Consider the following 20814-nt stretch of genomic DNA (forward strand, 5'->3'; position numbering starts at 1 on the left):
CTTACTCATATACTATTTTATTTCCACTACCCAAAAAGAAAAGAAAACGTTTTTATTACGAACTTTATTCAATGTAGTAAGTCAAGAGCTTTAACATTCACCACTGGCCGACGTTTTTTGTGTGTTTGTTTTCCTCCCGTCCCGTCCCTTTCCTATCATATCAGTTACAACTATGGAAATAAAAATTTGCTCATTCATCCATTCTATTATTCTTTATTTCTCTCATGGATCTTGTTTCTTTTGGTTGATTTTTTGCTGGTGTTTTGATGTGATGGATATATTTGAATTTTTGATGATGGATTGACTAGTTTTGGTCTCAGATGTTTCCTGTTTGAGGAATAAATCTTGAATGAATTATTTTCACGAATATTTCAGAATCAAAACAATCAAGTTCAAAATTTGAACTTTAATTTAAATTCTTATTTTCCGTTGAAATTTTAAATTTTAAATTTCCTTTAACTCTCTTAAATTTCAATCCTCAACTAATTTCAATGGCTTTATATTCTATTAAAAGGTACTCTAAGAACAATACTAATATTTGTACATTAAATGTCATTTAAAACAGAAGTCATTTTATTGATAATAGACCTCGAATTTCATATGTCGTTAAAATCGTGCAACAACAACTGCTGACATATGACTAACTCACTAGTGCCCAAACAATTCTACACTCCAATGAATGAAAACTACTAAATTACAGTCTTTTGTGACACGGTGTGAAGCTTGGTAATATCCAATTATTGCTTATGAATAAATCATCATAACATTCAATCTGCTTGACAATGGTAATAATAACAAATATTAATGTGCACACAATTATATGGGCGGGGAAGAGATAACAATCGAAAATGAGCGAATATTACCGTTTTCAATATTTGATAAAATTTAAGTGATCAATTTTTCCACGCCTAGCTCTAAAAAACTTTTGAAAATTTTTGTGAAACAAATTATGATTTATGATATGATTGGGGGGTGATAATAATGGGAAAAATGTCAAACTAAATAGTCGCATTTTGGTAAAGAAATCAAATTTTCGGGTTTGTGTACGATAATCTATAATTTATGTGAAATGGAATATAATTGAACGTGACAGCGGATTAGCAATGTTCAGGTTGACAATATGAGTCTTATTGTGGTTGGGATTTGATGGTAAAATTCGTAAATTATTGAATTTTGAAAAATTTTAAGGGGTGTGAAACTACTCATAAGAAAAGAATTTTTTTGAATTTTTCAAAACCGTTAGAAATTTAAATTTTTGTACTCCTCTGAATCAACAACTCTGGACACTTACAAACGTACAGTCCGTAACCTCAAATCAATCCAGTATCATAACAAGGCTAGCTATTAAGGCTGGATCAATATCATGTCATTTCTCATCAACTCGTCTCTCTTTCAAAATATGCATACATCCTGATACTAAAAGCAGCCAGACAATAAATAAATTTATATTTCCTCCCATATATCCTCGCTAGTTGAGTCACATAAGGATGATATAGCTGAATGAAACACGTATCCAATTTTATATGTAACATCACAATTTCTGGTAATTCATTTTTCTCGTTCTCTGCTTTTTTTATTTCCTCCCCTGCCCATATTTTTTTGTCGGAGCTCAACATTGAAGGAATCTTCAAAAATATAAAAAATGAGGGAAAAAAGAAATTGAGGGAAAATGTCAGCATAATTTATAGCGGACAGTTACTCATCTCAATGTGAGATGCCCTCTGAGCATATTCGACCACGCGATGTTCCTCACATATAAATACAAAATGATCTATAACAGCTCAGTCAATGTGTTCCAAAAAAATCCATTCATTTTCCGTCATCATCAACATCATGATCGATATACATAAAATCGAGTCCCTTGCCGCACTGCCAATTTTTTATTTATCGAACTTAAAAAAAGGGAAAAAAATCCTTTTTACTCCTCAAAAATAAGCAGCGAATTTTTCTCACTCCTGCTTTTCAGTCATCATAATTTATTGCTTCAATTCGCAGGCAGTCAAGTGGTTACTGTGCTTGAAATAAAAAAAAATTGTATTTGAATCAGGATGCGTCGATATGGCTTATTTTGTATTGAAAAATTTATAACGGTATTTTGAATTTTGAATTTTTAACGGATAGTCCAAGGGGCCGTTCACTTATTTCGTTAAAGAATAACGAACTTTTTTCAAAATTGAACAAAAATCCCTCTAAATCACACAAATCTTCCCATCCTAAATCCAAAACATAATATAATTTAATAGGATACAGTGAATGAGTACAATTCATTATTCATATGCTCTGCTACTGCCAACAAATGTGTATTTCATGCTTTCTCTGTTGCTGTCCAGTTATTTTATATTTTTAAAAAATAAAAGGAGCATGAAGAAGCAGGGATGAATATAAAAATATTTTATGACAAAATGTCAAGTTCTATTTAATTGGATTTAGTTTACGCTCGAGTCTCCCAGCATAACTTTAAATGCTAAATGGGAATATAAAAACATAAAAAATAGATAAAATTAGTTTAAAGCCATTAAAGTTTTTAAATTGAATTTTTGAATAAATATTATGATTTATGCACGAATTCTTGGTCAATAAATTAAATAGGACATGCAAATGAGCAGATGTTATGACATATCAGTCAAACAACTCAAATTTTACAAATTGAATTAAATTTAAAATCAAAAATGTTCAATTTAATTTAAAATTCAACAAAAATCAAAACAAATGTAAGTCAAATATTGCAATTATGTGATGAGAAGCTACAAATTCATCATCAATTTCCAATTCAGCTTACTCAGGATTTAAGACAATAGATTTACTAAATGAAATTTACATTCTTCAACATTCAACATCCAAGAAGAATGCAAATCGTAAAATTGCAAATAAGATGATTGATAGAAAAATCTTTCAATTTCAATTTATTTTATTGAAAAAGTATTCATACATCAACATAATAAAATTTTGCTCCTTGTTTTTATCACATTGAATTGAATTCCTTGAAGGATTGAAAGCAGGAAACAATTTTGCTGTTCAAAATTTATTTGCATTTTATGTTTTATAAAACTAAACAAATTTTCCCCCCAAATGCATTTGATACTGTACATATTGTTCTATTTTGTCAATCAAAATTTCAGTAGCAAGCTTTATTATATTCATAGATAGATTTTATTATGTATACTGAAATATAATAGAGAAATCCCATTGAAGATAATTTGAGAAATGGAAACAAATTCATTTTCAAGTTAAAATAATTGACAAAAATAAACAATTTCGTACATTCTCATCATTGTAATCGCATTACTTCTGATATAGTTTGAACAGTTAGCCTGGATGGTAAGATTTTTTGGATTAAACTAGCTTTGCATTTTGATTTTTTGAATCTTTGTTTACAAATGTAGAAATTTAAAGTTTTTATGAAATTTTCTATTAAATTTGACCATTTGTTCGTCATAATATTGATCTTTGCATGTTTAAAAGCTTTAAGTTTTTAAATTTCAAGATCCAGGACTGTTAAAATGAACAAAAATAGCAAAAATATCATTTTAACAATTTTTCCGCCATTTAATTGTTCTAAATTGAAAATTTTGTGCTAAAAATTAACTTTTGTACTAAAATAATTCCAAAAATCATTAATCCAGGCAACCATCCCCACAATCCCGCACAAAGTCCCAAAAGAAAAACTTTTTCATTTCCCCATTTTCGCTCGATTTTAAAACTTTACATATTATTTAGACTTTTAAGCCAAGAAAGCGAGAAAATGGCAAGAGTACGGATGACATATGGGGAGAAACTATAGAAAAAGTTTTGTGCATATGATTTCGCTGCTATTACTTTCCATTCAGAAAAATTTTATTGCCATAAACGGATGATAATGGTTATGAAATAGGAGAAAAATGGTAATAAGGAACAACAAAAAAATTGAAGAAGGCTAAAGAGATGGACATTAAAGGGATTTTGTGGTGCTGGCTAATTTATTTTATGTAGTGGAAAAAATGTTGGACAATTTGTGAGGATATTAGGGAAATTGGCATGAAAGTATATATGGTCGAGTCACTAAAGACATGCTTGGTGAGCGGTTAGTAATGTAAAAAATTTGTGTTTTTTGGGTTTTAAAGGGTTCCTTTTTTCATGCAAATAAGATTTTAGAAGGGATTAATTTAATGATTTAGGGATAGACGCAAGAAAAGTGGATGGAGGGACTTGTGGAGCTGGAAATGTGGAAGTTGTGGAAGGACAAATAGAATTACTCAGATCTGGAAGATCAATGGCTGTTTAAGAGTAGTTCATGGTTAAGGACGAGAGATAGTAAGTCAGACTTCGCAGTCTTACCTAGATCTAGTAACAGTTTGTAGCCTACAAAGGAAGGATGTAAGCTAAATTATTCATATAGTCAATAGAGACTCGATTCCAAGATCTCTGTGCATATTAGCACTGTTATAGTGAACGAAACCACTCAGCGACCAAACTGACTTCCGATCAACATCACTTCCGTACACCTTAACCAAAAATTGACTATCCTAGAACCGCTCTACTAAAATCACAAGAAATTGTCTTTAAGTCCTCTTATAAATTTCAATATTGAAGCTTTAAAGCCAAAAGAACTTCCATTAAAAGCTCAACTCACACTGAATATTCTATGACCAAAAAAATTTCCCATTCTCACATCATGCATACATAAAGAGCACCATGCTCAAAAAATATTGCAGATACATATATATTTTCAGTACCGCATATTGAGGATCAAAGAACTTTTTTAAGTAAGCTTTCAAAGTGTTTCCACTCGCACTCTTTCTTATTATTATCATAAACGCCTTCAACAGACAGCATCATCAGGCAGGAGCTCTTCTTATATGAAATTCTTTCTTATTATTCACAATTATTCGCTCGTGATTTCCATTATGTTTTTTGGGGAAAATTTATGGGCTTTAATTTCATGTCATCTTGCGAAAATAATTGCTGTGCCTACATCCATTTTTTGGAATAAAAACAACAGTAATTGAGTTCCATTAAATACCTTGTGTATCTCGTATCTGAATTGAATTATTTTTTGTTCTTGCTGCTTTTATTCCTTGCAGACCAAATCAAATTTATTCATCAATCAACGGTGAAAAGTCAATCTTCTATGCTGTATTGTTTTTCATATTGTGAATAATTTATTTTCCCGATCGATTGGACAATTGTTGACATCCAAAATATAAATCATTTGAAAATGTAATTTCAAGTGGGCATGGCTTGACATATGATAAAAGGAAGCGATTCCTTCCTTGGTGGGCAGTATGAGTAAGGTTATTGTCAGAATTGGCAGTTATAATTAAAGATCTGGGTTGAATAAGGATGTAAAAGCATTTGAATGTTTTTTTAAGGATGAATAGGAATTGACTTTAAGATTGGATTTGCAAGGCTGCTGAATTGTGGAAAACTTATGCTGAATTGGGCTGGAAAATTATGAATTCAGCAGAAAAGTGCTGAATTATGCTAAATAGTAATAAATGTGCTGAATCAACGCAAAAAGCACTGAATCACGCTGAATTGAATTGAATTTCATTATATAATGCTGAATTGTGCTGAATTTAGCTTTTATAAGTTGAATTTGACTGAATTCAGCTGTAGCTTCAATTAATGAATTCAGTGTATTTACTTGAATCTTAATGAATTCAGCTTCATTAAGTTGAATTATGCTGAAATCAGCATCATTAAATTGAATTAGCTGAATTGTGCTGAATTCAGCATCATCAAGTTGACAATTTAAAATTTGAATCTTAAACTCAATTTAAAACTCTTTTAAAATTAGCGTCAACTTCTAGTCCGATATTCCCCAGAAGTCTATTCATATAAATTCATGTAAATAAGACTTGTAACAGAACAAGCAATTCCCAGAATTTATGAAGAGGCACTTGTCATTTATTGCTGAAAATATCATTAAATTCAATTGGAATTTCATAAGAATTTGAACAAAAATTCAAATAATTCTCCCATATCAAGACAAACTTTTTTATTTACATACATTCCAGTTTTTTTGACACAAAGAAATGGAAAAGAATAAAATTTAAATGACTATTTGGAAAATAAAAAAAGGGCAACGACAAAGCCATTTTACCATTTATGACCCAAATCAAAATGTGAAAGAGAAAAGAGAAATTAGAAGCTATTTGAAAATGTCGAGCAGTCAATTGATTTTATAAAATTTCTTCCGTTTGTTGTGCCAAAATAAAAACTTTTATATGGAATGCTTCCAGAATGTTTGGAATTGAAGATTTGATTGTAGAAAAGCTTTTGGGTAATGGAAATATGAATTATTAAGGGAATTATTTAGAAAATTGGTTTTGAAACATAAATTTGCTTTATAGAATTGAGCTGAATAGTGCTGAATTGATCTGGTCAATTCTGAGATGAGCTGAATTAAGCTGAATAATACTAAATTGAGCTGAATAATGCTGAATTGATTAGATTAATTATGAAAAGTGCTGAAATAAGCTGATTAATGCTATACTGAGCTGAATAGTGTTAAATTTAGATTCATAGTACTATATTGAGCTGAATTGAACTAAAAAAAGAGCTTAATTGAAGATAATAACGCTTATACGAGCTGAATGGCGCTGATTCACATAAAACAGAGTCATAATTCAACTGAATTAAACCAAATAAATTCAATATAGACTAGAATGTGATAAATAAAGCTCAATGCTGTTGAATATTCCATAATAATAATCATAAATCTTAAATTTTCAATATTCCCACTTCAGCCAACATTTTAATAAAAATTTATAACACAACACAAAAATCGTTGATTTATTTAAATTGACAAACTGGAGTCGCATAATGTTTCCTCCTCCGTAAATGCATTTGCATTCCAATTAATTATACAGAAAAAGTATTCATTCGCAAAATTAAGTTTATTAAAAATTTCACACTGAAAATATGCACAATATTTAATGCTCTTACACCAATCTGTCCAATTATTTTGTGGTTCGAGGCAAATATCCAATTAAATTATAATAAATCACAAAATGTTGTTCATATAAAAAAAATTATTTCATGTGAATGATGGCATTTTTGAGATAAAATTAATAAATACTCAATTATTATCAATTTTTCAATCAAATCGAATTGGGAATAGCAAACATGCAATAAATTGGTCATTAAATTTCAGTTGCCAAGCTGTGACATCAGTACCATTATGTGATTTATGTCAAAAAAAATGAAATTGTGCTCTCGTTTTCAGCCGATTTATTTCGCTTAAAGGATGATGTTGATGATGATGATGACAATGATGCCCAAGCAACAACAACAATAAAAATAGATATAATCGGAAGCACAATAAAATGTAATAATAATGTAAACATTACGATGATGCAATTTTTATTTGGTTTTATTGATTGAGATTTGTTTGCTGATAGGCTTGCCATTAAATTGGAATATTGAATATTGATCAGAAATGTGGGTTTTATGTCTGATTGATTAAGATAAGGCAAATTTGCCAAAATTCTTTATTTTTAATATTTACATTATAACGACTTTTTTGAATTTGAATTTTAGAGTTCAAAACAGAATGATTTTTCAAAATTCACATTAACGGTTTTTGAAAATTCAAATTTTAGCGGTTTTAAAAAATTTAAAATTTTGGTTAGAAACTCTTCACCTTCTGATTCAGGACAGTGAATGTTCATTAAATAACAAAAGCACGTAAATCATGATATCAAATTGTCTTTATCAAGACAATAAAACTTACTTCCAGAAAAATAATTTATAGTGTAATTTATTAGCTCATTGTGTCAGAATTTATGATTGATTAATGCCAGAAAAGCTTGTTATCACCAGTGCCAATGAAACGAAAAGCTAGAGATAATTTCCACTCGGATACGAATTTGAATATCAAAGTTTAAAATATACCCTGGGAATTGAAATCTTTTGAAACCTTTGACGCTGTGTGTAATCAATTATAGCATCCATAATTACCATGACACCTTCAGCAGGTCGCAATTCATCGCTATGACTATAATCAAAAACATCTTTTTTCCATTTTTATGTGATGTTTATTCAAAAATAGACTAAGCTGCCTAGGATTTAATAATAAAATCTTTTTTCATACCTCAGAGCTTTTGAGCTTTTATTTTGATTAAGCTGCCCCATCAAATTGATGAATATTATGAAATGTCACCATAATTATGAATGATTCCTTAGCCAATTTATCTTCACATTGTGTGAAAATCCACAATTGTCCATTTTTTCTAATTTGCGGACGGGAATAAAAAAAGCTCCGACTTTGTATAGTTTGTGAATAAAATTAACATGGATTCAGATTAAATCCAGAGATTAAATTCACACCCTATTCACCAAAAATCACCCTCATTAATTTTCGCAGCACACAAAGAAAAAAAATTGAAAATTTTCTCAGATCAGACTTGAAAACAAAGTCGATTTACGTCACTCAATCAAAGTTCCACCAATTCTTTTCGTGATTTTCTTTCCTTTAAGATGTGAAAGCATAGTCAAAAAACTTTTTATTTTCCCTCTTCTTTCGATATCGCATTGACGAGCTTATACAAGCTTAGGCAACGTTAAGTATTCATTCTCAAAATAGCTCTCGAAATTTTTCGAGAATTTGCACTTTTTATGGAAATGAAAGCTTTCTATTGTTATATGTTTGAAGATGATATTGATTGATGTTGGATGTAATTGAATTATTATTTGTGAAATATTTATATAATAATCAGATAATAAGGTTGATGGGTGTACAGTGCTTTTGAGTTTGAGATTATTATTGAAGATTATATTCTTTTTATGGAAATGGATATTGTGTGCTTTATTAGGGTTGAATGTATTGAAAGTTATCCGTCATTGAAATGGTAATTTTGGATTCAATATTCAAGTAAAAGTTGATCTTATGCGAATGTTTACTTCTGCTTCGATTTACTGTTCAATATTTGAAAATTTTGACCGTTATTGTTCAAATTTTGAAAATTTTAACTACAGTTGCTCAAATTTTGATCATTATTGCTCAAATTTTAAAATTTTTGACCGTTTTTGCTCAAATTTTGAACTTTTTTGCTAAAATTTTGTATATTTGTCCGTTATTGATCAATTTTTGAACTTATTTGCTAAAATTTTAAATATTTGTCCGTTATTGATCAATTTTAGAAAACTTTGAAGATCAATTTTTGAACCTTAATTTTTAAATTCTTCCTAACCGTTATTTTTCTAAATATTTTCTGACAGTTATTTATCAAAATATTACGTCAATCATTAGCGATTTCTATGCAATCAATATGCAATCATTTAAAAGCGTTCATGTATCAGTATTTCCATCACACTCATTAACAAATTCAAAGAATTACTAAAATAACCAAAATCGAAAGCAATTTAAATTGAAAAGCAATGTTAGCAACCACACATATCACAAAATTTACATTTAAATTTACAAAATAAACAAATTTCAAAGCCACAGCTTGAAACACATATGTGCCTAGTTACAGTAAACGACGATGTTATATACATCAGAAGTGAATTATATCAAATTTCAATCAATCAGTAAGCACGATAACAACGATTTGTTTCTTGATTTTATTTATTCGCGTACTTGAAAGTTATTCTTTGTTTTCAAAAAAATCTTTTCAAAGTTTCTTTCCTTCTTTACATCCTTATTGTTCATAAATTTCATCGTCTCGTTCGCTTCTTTTAAAAAGTTTGTTTAAGAAAATGCGTATGTATGTTTGTTTGCGTACATACTTATGCTCCATTCGGTTTATTTATTGAAATTCAATAATTCTTCCATCCATTCATTCAATTTTCACAAAGATTTCTTTCATCCATTTTGCGCATACAACGTTCGATCTCCAAAGAGAAACTTTCTATTCTTATTTATTCTTTCTTCATTATTACGTTTCTAAATTGTGTCATGGGACAATAGACGAAAATGTTTACTTTCTCTCCATTTACCCTAAAGCTTTATTGTTAGCGGGATTTAAGGAGTGAACAGCTTTCATTTACACTCTGACTTTGAAATCTTGATGATAATTTTATCAGTTTAATGTATTTTAAGCTGTGAAAATGCTTAATTTGTACAAGTTTACTAAGTTTTTGTTGACAATTTGAGTTCATTGAAATAACGAACATTTAAGTTTTAAAATTTTACCATTTGTTTGTTTACAAATTCAGAAAAAAAGAAAAGTTCATTGGAATTTTAAAATTAAAATGTAAAATTGAGAGTATTATAAGCATCAGGTTAATCTACCAAACAGTAAAACTTTGTGAAGCTTAATAATTGTCACACAAACAATTAAAACTTTATCTTGAAAAAGCACATTGAACTTTAAAGAGTTTTGTTTAGACAAATTTCAAAGATTACTTTGTCAAATTCAGAGTAATTTCATAAATAACTAAAAATAATGCAATTTTATTGCTTTTTGAAGCTTAAAGTCTCTCTTACTTGTTTGTCCTTACTCTTATCTAGTGTTTTTTTGTTTATTCTCCTCTCTTATTCACATCTCACTTCATTATTTTGTGTTTAAGCTTCAATTTCCATCTAATCTCATAGGCGAGTGACAAGCCACGACAGCAGTCGAGGCAATGACATAAGCTGTTTATTTAGAATGCGAGAGTAAATTGAAACACTTGATTTTAATTCTTCTTTTTTTTTACTTTGCAGTAATTCCATCATCAACATCACCATTTAGTTACGATTGGGCAGAACTAGATCCGGAAGGTGAAAATAACCATATCGATATACATCGTGAGAAATTTGATCGTGATCATCCACCAACCGGACCGTATTTTGACTATGATTATTTTCGTAACGAAACAGTCATGGTTGGTGATACAGCATATCTTAAATGTCGTGTACATAATATAGGAAATAAAACAGTATCATGGGTGCGCCATTTGGATATAAATTTGTTAACAGTTGGTACGACAATGTACACATCAGATCCACGCTTCCAAAGTATGCATGATGCTGATACGGAGGAATGGACATTAAAGGTAAGGAAAATATCATCTTTCACAGCATTGAGCTTTGGGTTCATAGACCATGTCACCCTTTTTTTATGCTGTTAAACCATTTTGTTAGAATTTATTAGAAGTAAGAGTAAGAAAACATTTTAACTGTTATGGACGACGAATGAAGGAAAAGGAACAGAAAAAGAAAGTCATAAATATTTTTCTTAAAAAGGGACAGAGTCTAGAGAGTGTAAACTACTTTCAGCCATAAGATTGATTACAATTTATTTGCAAGTGTCTCGTTTTGAAATATTCATTCTGATATATATGAATGAAAAGGTACGGAGAATATAAAAAAATAAGGAAAGGTAAGCGGATATCGATAGCTATATCCAGAAATTCATAAAATGAACTAGCACCTGATTATCTGCTACATACATGTGGATTGAATAATATTTTTGTGGGCCATAACAATCAAAATTTTTATAGACTTGCGTCATCTTGCGGATCTACTCATATATAGACTTAAGCAAGGCTTGACCTGAAAATGATAGCAACAACAATAAATCTATAAATTTTTAATGAGCTTTTGAATCAAAATTCTATTTTATAAATGTTTGTTGATGCTCTGTTTGCAATCGGATTGATAACAAAAGGAATTATTCAGAAACAAAGATTAAAGCATCATAACCCTTTTGGCCAGGCCATTTATATATGTATCTGCTAGGGGTTTCTTAAGAATAATCCAAAATTTATAGTTTATTTGGGAGAATCCGTAAAGTTATTAATATTTTATGGCATTTTAATGGCAAAACTTGAGTAAAACTGTGATTCAACTGACAATGATGGAGTTTGAGATGTGTTTGACTTGTGATCCGTGCAAGACAACCCCTTATATATGTACCCCAATAGCACAAGTCGGTTAATCGATCCGTAATCCTGCACTGGGTCAGCGTGACTGTGATATGCTTTTTGTGACTGTGGCATGGTGTCTGTGACTGTAACATGATACCTGTAACAGTGACATCGTGTCTGTGACTGTGGCATGATGTTCGTGACAATGGCATGGTGCCTGTGACTGTAGCATGGTTTTTGTGACTGTGACTGTGACTGTGATATGGTGTCCTACACAACAGTACAAAGATTCATAAATACTTTAGGGATAATTGAAATTTAAAATAGTATCCATGTTGTAGCTTTTGTGCATCCTGCTTAGCTCGGTACTTCAAACAAAAAACTTATTCCTAAAGAAAATGTTTAAGCTGTTTGTTCAACAAATTGACCTATTTTCATGAATGCAATGTCTAAAATCATTAAGTATATACAAACACTTTTTAATATAAATGTTAATTTCATTGAGAATGAAAATTTACCCTCAAAAAGCCAAAAAAAGTGCATGATCATCAAAAGAGAGAGCACCGACAACGAAGGCAATTTAAATTAAAATGTTCGAAAAAATATACCTAAGTGCATGATAGAGGAAATTCCTTTCTTTTTTGATTTTTTTGAGTAAATACTTCCGACATTTAGTCTTGTTTGAAGGATTTCTATAAAATTGGCATCGTCTATTTCCCTCCTTTATATATTATACATAAACATTTTCATTCATGGGTATTCATTGAATCCAAAATAGCGAAACCAATTCCATAAAAAAGTAATCCTCGAAATATTTCACAGTACAAAAACTTTTTCCTTTCCCGTTTGCTGCACATGGAAAAAAATGGAAAACTTTGCAGCTCTATGGTTATTTTTACCGTGAAATTTTATGGCATTAAGGGTAAAAGTTTTTTATTTCTCATCGTTTAGTTTTTAGTGGATTTTTGAAAAAATGGTGCTTAATAATACAATTTGTTTAACAAGCTGGCATGGTGGCTGGATGAAGCGTGAGATTTCAGCAACCAGACAACGTTGAGAGCTCGGATTTGAAGCATTAGCTCAGTGCTATCGAGTTACTGGCTTATCGCTTGGTCTGATAGCTCAAAACAATCGCTACGTGCTTTAATTATTGAATTTTCTACGAATTTTACAAAATCTCTCAATAATTTCCCCTCGTCAAAGGTTTGAATTCCTTTTTGACCGTTATTTTTCAAATACATTTTGACCGTTATTTTTCGTGAAAATTTAGTTCATTTTCAAAATTTTTTTTTTGCAATTGTGAATTTGAAATTTTCAAAGACGTTGGGAGTTTGAATTGCATAGTTATTTGCCAATCAAATACCAATTGCAGAGCAACAATGCGCTTAAGTCCCTGGATCAATTCCACAAGGACTATAAACACATTTTTTTTGTGCTCTGTCAATTTTTATCACTCTCTTCATTCTGTTCCTCCTTCATTGTTTGTAAAAGCTGTTTTATGTAAACAAAATATCCTCCCCGTCCTTACAATAAGCAGTTTTAAAACAAATATGAAAGTTTTTAATCGTTCCATTTTACTCTCTCATTCTCACGTGTCGGTTATGTACACAACAGCTTAAAAATGCACAGCTTAAAGATACAGGATATTTCGAATGCCAAATATCATCTACACCTCCACGAGGCTATCCAGGTATTTATTTGCAATAACACAATTTTAATGTACATTTTCTCACTAATCAAACAATTCTTTTTTATTTCCATTTCCTCGCATTTTCTAGTTTTGCTTTCCGTCGTAGGTGAGTATAGACTGCAATAAATTCAAGCATTTCTTTATATATATTTTTTTATCGATATAATTCGAGCTCAATAGAGCAATAAGAAGCAATAGGAAAGCGAACATATTTACAGAATTTTAATTGAAATTCCATTTTTTTTTCTTTTTTCAATCTACTTTTATGTGCTCACAACAGCTTGTTGTATAGCATAAACAAACATGTATTTTCATTTAAATACGTTGAGATCAAATAAATGCACACAACGAGTTCAAAGTAATTTCCTTTATGGTGCATTGAGTATGCTTTAAATGAGATTTTTTCAATCGATTTGATTTTGAGGTTATGAACTGCAAAGGATTATGGAATGTGCTTTTTGAATTTTTAAAATCCGTTAAATATTTGATTAATATTTTTAACGAAGAATTCGTTTATTTTCAAAATTCAAGAAACCGTTAAACTTTTGAGTGACAAGAATTCGTTAAATTTCAAATCAAAGTAAGCCTTTTTTTTTCAAAGTTCAAAAATTGAACTTTAACAATTTTGAAATCATTGAAGCTTTTAATGCTTATAAATATTCAAAAATAAATAAACGGTACTAAGAAGAAGGTAGCATATTATATTCCATTGTAGTCGCACAGTCGCCTCATTAAAAACTCGATAAGAATTCAGAATAAATTAATGACATTATTAAGCCGCATTAAGGAACAAGAAAGAATGACATTGAAAGCTTTAAATTTATTCATTGTTGCTGTTTATCGAACAAAAGAGCATGCATCTTTGTTAAATCCATTAAAAAAAAGCTTAGAATTATGTGGAGACAGAAAGGTAAAAATTTTCCTTGTCGCACGTGCACTTGCTGTATTCCACTGATAATGAACTTGGCGTTTACGACGAAATTTTTATGACTTACAACCTCATATTTTTTTATCTTAAGATTCTGTCTATAAATAACATGAAAAGCTCTTTTAAATAACAAAAACTCAACTTTGCATTAGCTTTATTCACAGCCTGTAAGTCTTCTTAATTTTCTTGTAAAGTTTATTTACATTTTCATTAGCTTCGAAAGCTTCTTGTTCAATAAATGTTCATACAGAAAACAAAATGTGTTGAAATTCAATTTAGGGAACAATCTGGTGGCATATAAGACTTTCTGTGCTCTTTTATTGTTGGGATTTGTTGTCTTACAAATTTACAAAATTTAGAAATTCAAAATTTTAAAACCGTTAAAGTTCAAAATTTAAAAATGGTTGAAGTTCAAAATTTAAAAGCCGTTAAAGTTCAAAATGTACAAAACCGTTGAAATTTGAACTTTACAAAACCATTGTATTTCAAATTTTTGAACTTTGCAAAACCGCAAATTTCAAAATTTACAAAAACGTTAAAATTCAAAATTCCAATCTGTTGTGCTTAATGTACTTAATTTTGTTCTTTAACTGTCTCAGTAGGCTAACAATTGAATATCAGTCAACAATATGATTTCATTTAAATAATAACCATCGGTATTTCTTTATGAAAATATTTGTATATTATGATACATGATACAGCTTCATTTCTATTGCTTCCGAAAGATCTATTGACATTCAAATGTATATACATTTTGATTAAATAAATAACGACGATAACAAAGAAATATTTTTCCTCGTTTCTACATCTTTGAACCTTTTTTATTGGAGCATATTTTGTTATTTATTTATCCTCTTCCTTATTTTCTTTTTTTCATACGATACGTGTACGACACAGAGCCCATAACACAAATCTTGGGAGTACGAGAGGGCGACCTAACAGGTGAAATTTTTATAAATATGGGCTCAACAATCAACCTCACGTGTATTGTACGAAATTTACCTGAGCCATCATCCATACATTGGACCCATAATGGTGCGGTAAGTTGGTTATACAGACGGAAAGATCAAAAAACATAAATTTTTACTTTAACTTTACATAAATGTTGGTTGGAAGTAAGATATTGTAATAATATAAATATATGCAATATATTGTACATACATCAACACCCCAAAAATACATGTTTTTGGGCTATACATATCAAGGAAACTTATAAGTGGTTTACCCAACAATTTTTTATGTTTTTTATGTGGTCGAAAGTGTGGGTGAAAGTATACCTTTTATGGTGCTGAATGTGTACATTATTATTTTTAAAAAGTATAACAATAACAACAACAGAACCGATAAAAAAATCATAAATTTATTAGAAAACTTTTATTTTCTCCACTTTTTGGTCTTTTTGGGTAGTTTTGGATGCTGAAGAAAAAAAGGAAAAGCCACAACAAATCGGTAAATGAGAATCAAATTGTTTTCATGGCTTTTGAAACAGGAAGCAAATTATTGGTTGTTTATAGACATGTCTGTAAAATGCTCAAGATACTGCTTAGCAACAACTTGTACTGCACATGTTATTCTTATTTCCGCTTTTTCTCATAACATATCTATGCATATAACTTTGTATACTCAAAGTATGATACAAGGAATAATTTCTATAAAAAGCATGTATGATGCTCTTGAGTAAAATGAAAGTTCGTGCACAAAACAAGAGTTGCACTCAAAGAATCATTAGTATTATTGAATGCATAAAGGTTATATGCTTATGACGTACTCAAGGGGAAATTTGAGAGCATCAAGAGTGTAGCTATGGAGGGTTCTTTGCAGAGTTCGAATTAGACATGAACTTGACTTAATCCAAGTCGATTGAAAATGATCGAAGTTGACTTTGAGTTCTCGCCGATTTAGGATTTAAATCTTTTCTGTCGCAGGATCATCAATTGAGTTAAAGCTCACGTCATTTACAAACAACTCCATATGTACATCATCCTTGAGCACTTCTACAACATAATAGTTTGAAATTCCGAAATCGTGCATGTAACAAATCTATTATTATGACATATTGCAAAAATAAGTATTGACTGCAATCAGAAACATAAAATGCAGTACATACTAATGGATATCTTAGATAAGAGCTATTAAGGAATAATTTTTACAGATCAATATGCATGTTGATATCTTGAGATTGTAGATATTAAATGTGCAGAGATTTTTGATGCTAAGAGGAGTCGAGTGCAATTTTAAGATTTGATCTTTAGTATTCAGGAGTTGAAAATGTTGAACTTCGGCTATTCAGATCACAAAGCCTAGCTTCTTTCTAGTTTAAATTGTGGACCAGGAACTCTTAGTGAGTGTGAGTCACTAGCTTGTATTGATTACGACCCTGATCTTTGGAAACACCACCCGTCACTATTACCGACGAACTACAATATAATCTCTGAAGGTAAACATTGCGATAACTAGGTATTGCGATTGATTTTGCCAAAGTTGATCAAAATTGATGATTTGGAGGAAATAACAGTTGTAAATGTCGTGGAAAATGAGCTACGTTTCCAGTGCTTATGATTCGAGAATGGATATTCGCTTTGGTAACCAACACAAAACTATCGTTGGATTTTGATAACATTCCCGAGTTGGTCATTATATGGTGCCGTATTGATGGTAAATCTTCAACAGGTTATGGTAACATCTCGGAATCCTTCATTTAATGTTCAAGAAATTATATCGATAATATTTCTTGGGACTTGCTGTAATCAGTAAATCCCAGATGTCGGTTAAAATACTTATCAAAAGCTTCAATTCATTCTTTGAAGCCACGCAAGTTTCTCTACATTATTTACACAATTACACCTACAGTATGCTACATTTGTAATCTTAAAATCGACACCCCTTTCGGTATACTTCCTTTAGAAATCAAAGTATCTCCTCACTCATCCCTTCTTACCTTATCCAAATCATACAGATTTACAGAAATAATCTTCTCAAGTGTATCGATGAGGTATCTTCGATAATTCCTATACTAATTGAATTTCCCCATGCCATTTTAACATTCTATTGAATATTCTCTTTAACAATTTCCCAAGAATATAATTTAATTAAGTCTTTTCAAAGCAAAAACTAATTAAAAACACGAACGCAAAATATTTACAACTAATAAGAGAGTAAAATCAAATAAAATTTCAATTAATTTTCTGCACATGCTAAGTCTTTATGGAACTAAACTTAAAATCACTTTAATTTTTCTTTCCCCATATGTAAGTACCTTGCTCAATTCCAGAATTACCTCAATAAAAAAGTTTATTTCAAAAAGAAATTTTCTTCCATCTGTGGCGGTGAAAAAAAAGTTTCTTTTAAATTGTTCATGCATGTATCATGTGATACGTTTGAAGTTTCTGTTGCATGAATATGAGTACTTAGCTGGGAATTCCGTCAAATGCAGGTAAAATGATTCAATCAACTGAAATAAAAGCCAATTAAATGAAAAAGTGACGTTCGATTTGTTGGTTTAATGCTTGATAAGGAGAACTTTTAGTGTAATTGATATAGGAATAGATGTGGTTAGTTCCTTGTGTGATTTTCAATAATAGATTGATGAAATTGACAATGTTTACCTTTAAATAGTTCTAAAGGGGATGAAACTATAAATGATGGAAAATTGTCTATGTTAAGGTAGAAATTTAAATTCAAATTGACCGTTAAATATTCAAATCAATATTTTAGATAATCAAACAATCAAAGCAAGCATTTTAGACTATTTTAACAATTTCCTGCTTTTTTCAAGGTCGCATTCTCAGAAATATTGAGGAATTACTGATTTCTTATATGTTATTTCCAAGTTATTTCATGAAATTCTTTCCTTTCACCTCAAAACATTCCTTTTTCTTCATATTTCCAAGCGTAAAATACCCCACAAATTCAGCATTTTAAAACTAAATTTTTTCAATTATTTTTCTCTCCTTTTAAAATGCGCCAAACACAAAATCGTGCATCACTTTGATGCAGAATGAAAAGAAATTAAATTGAAAACTTTCATCACTTGAAAAAAATTGTAAAAAGAAAAAGAGAATTTTTTTTAATTGAAATTGCAATTGAATTCACTTCAATTAAGCAGTAAAATACAAAAGAAAAGTTCTGCAAAGTATCTCAAATTTTACTTAAATGAGTTTTGAAAGTGCTTCAATCGTACTTTTTTTTCTGTCAAAGCAAATTGAGATGACTTCAAAAATAGATGCTGGAAATATTAATTACAACTAGTTTTTTAGCGCATTTTTGACACTTGTTTTCAAAAAGGTAGCTTAATAATGCACTTTGTTCGTTCGTTCGTTCGGTCGGTCGTTCGGCTGGAAAGCGAGATCTCGAAAACTAGACATCGTAGAGAGCTCTGGTTTGTTTTAATAGCTTCGTTCTATCAAGTTATTGGGTTATCGGTCATTTAGAAGTTTCAAATCAACGCATAAATACTATAATTAACAGTTTTTCATTTTCATATACAACAACAACAAAAACAACACGTTTTTTCATTGTTTTACAGTGGTTTTGAATGTTTGTCGATGTTTTCACAGTGTTTACTGAATAATGTTTGAATTTTTTTTTACCGTTATGAGGTTTGAATTATGAAAATCCGTTAAATGATGAAGACCTTAAATTTGTGGAAGTTTTATATGGATCTTGTTTTTAAGATCTGGAAGTGACCTGGATCTTGGTGTTTAGGTCTGGAAGTGACCTGGATCTTACTGGATCTTAGTTTTTAGGTCTGGAAGTGACCTGGATCTTATTGGATCTTGTGTTTTAGGTCTGGAAGTGAATTGGATCTTACTGGATCTTGTGTTTTAGTTCTGAAAGTGACTTATTAATCAATTACTGATCGCTGGGTCGAAAATGCGCTTAAGTCCCTCGATCAATAACACGAGGACTTTTGTAATTTTTTTTTTAATTCACGTTTTTCTGTTAATTTTAATAAAGTTTGTCTGTCTGTTATTGTTGTTGGGATTTTCAACCTACTTGAAAAATTTAATCTCTTTTTCTTGTTTAAGGATGAACTGATTCAAAATATAAATTGAGTTTGATGACATTGGATGAATGTCTTGAATGTTCAATTAATTTTAAGTCATTTATTTAAAAAATAAAAGAAATTAGTTATTGATTTCTGTAGAATAATCTATAATTGCTCTAATATATCCTAAATGTCCTGCATTTATCATAAATTAGCAGTATTTGATCTGTTTTATGCATTTTTACTAAAACCTGTTATAACGGCCATTTGAGATTTAAATTATATTTATTGAACATAGTTTTAAGCCCCTTTTCATACAAAAACTCAGTCTGCATTTGAACTCCAAAGAATAAACATCATTGTGAATATAAATTACAAATTCGTATAAAATTCTTGATAACAATTACTCTTTTTAACTTTTACGAAATATTATTTGCTACAAATCAACTTTATTGGAACTTGTTGACATCTTTTAATACAATGTAGCAGTATTAAACATTTGAAAAATAAGAATGAGCTAAAAATGCAAACAAATCATTTTCACGCCTTTGAAAATGAAGAAACAGAATTTAAATAATAAATAACCGTTATTCTGTAATGTCTAAATGACATTCAATTTGATTTTGCTTAAATTGTCAGATGAACATAATTTGTAAACAATCTCTAAAATATTCAATACGCTACATCCTTCATGTATCACAAGAAGAGCTCCTTAAAAACAAAGTTTTTCGCTATATTCTATTAAAAATCACTTTAAAAATGTATGTAATATAAATAAATAAACTCGATGCACTTTGTAGCTGTTTAGAAATTGTAACAACCTTCATGTCACTCTAATGACATTCACTCCTATGACATGTTTTTAATTCATTTAATGAGTAAAACATTTACATAACAAGTGTTTATACTATAAAATTTTGAAATTGAGTTGTAATATGTTTGTGATATGTTTTGAAATTTTAATTTAGTAAAATCTCACATCATAGGAAAAAGTTTACATTCATATAAATGAAATGTTTATGGTAAAGTTTGAGATGGGAAGATATGTATAGAGAAAAACTTTCGAGACAAAACATTTAGGAAATTACATTAAAAATTGTACAATGCTGTAGAGAAAAACTTCTTCAAACTGATAACAACAATTGTTTATTGAATATATTTCATTATAGTAAGTGTGAGCACAAAAGAGTGGAAAATTTTTATATTTATTCAAGGATATTTTGAGGAAGTTACGAGTGTATACCATCTGATGGTTGAGAGTGTTCCTGGGTAGACCATCTGATGTCTGTAAGGTAAATTTGCTAGACTTAAACGGAATTATTTACAATCCTCAAAAAAGGTCAGGAGATTCTTTTTGTTTTACACGTGTCACGAGTTTTCATCAAATTCGTGCTCTTGTGAAATAAGGATTTAAGACACGTTTGTGCAGAGGCA

At 29.9% G+C, this 20814-nt stretch overlaps 1 protein-coding gene across 10 annotated transcripts in view; it reads left to right on the forward strand.

Moving 5' to 3' along the window:
* LOC139098788 (zwei Ig domain protein zig-8-like) overlaps positions 1-20814 on the forward strand; it is a 41913-nt gene that overhangs the window by 12879 nt on the left and 8220 nt on the right. For all 10 annotated transcript variants that reach the window (XM_070651099.1, XM_070651103.1, XM_070651095.1 and 7 more), the window contains 4 exons: positions 10631-10962; positions 13390-13465; positions 13554-13571; positions 15291-15433. In XM_070651099.1, coding sequence (XP_070507200.1) covers positions 10631-10962; positions 13390-13465; positions 13554-13571; positions 15291-15433 — 569 coding nt within the window. The remainder of the gene's footprint in view (positions 1-10630; positions 10963-13389; positions 13466-13553; positions 13572-15290; positions 15434-20814) is intronic.

The sequence above is a fragment of the Chironomus tepperi genome, unplaced genomic scaffold (assembly GCF_022539635.2).
Source record: "Chironomus tepperi strain 1889 unplaced genomic scaffold, CSIRO-AGI_Ctep_v1 contig_453, whole genome shotgun sequence".
Taxonomy (NCBI): Eukaryota; Metazoa; Arthropoda; class Insecta; order Diptera; family Chironomidae; genus Chironomus; species Chironomus tepperi.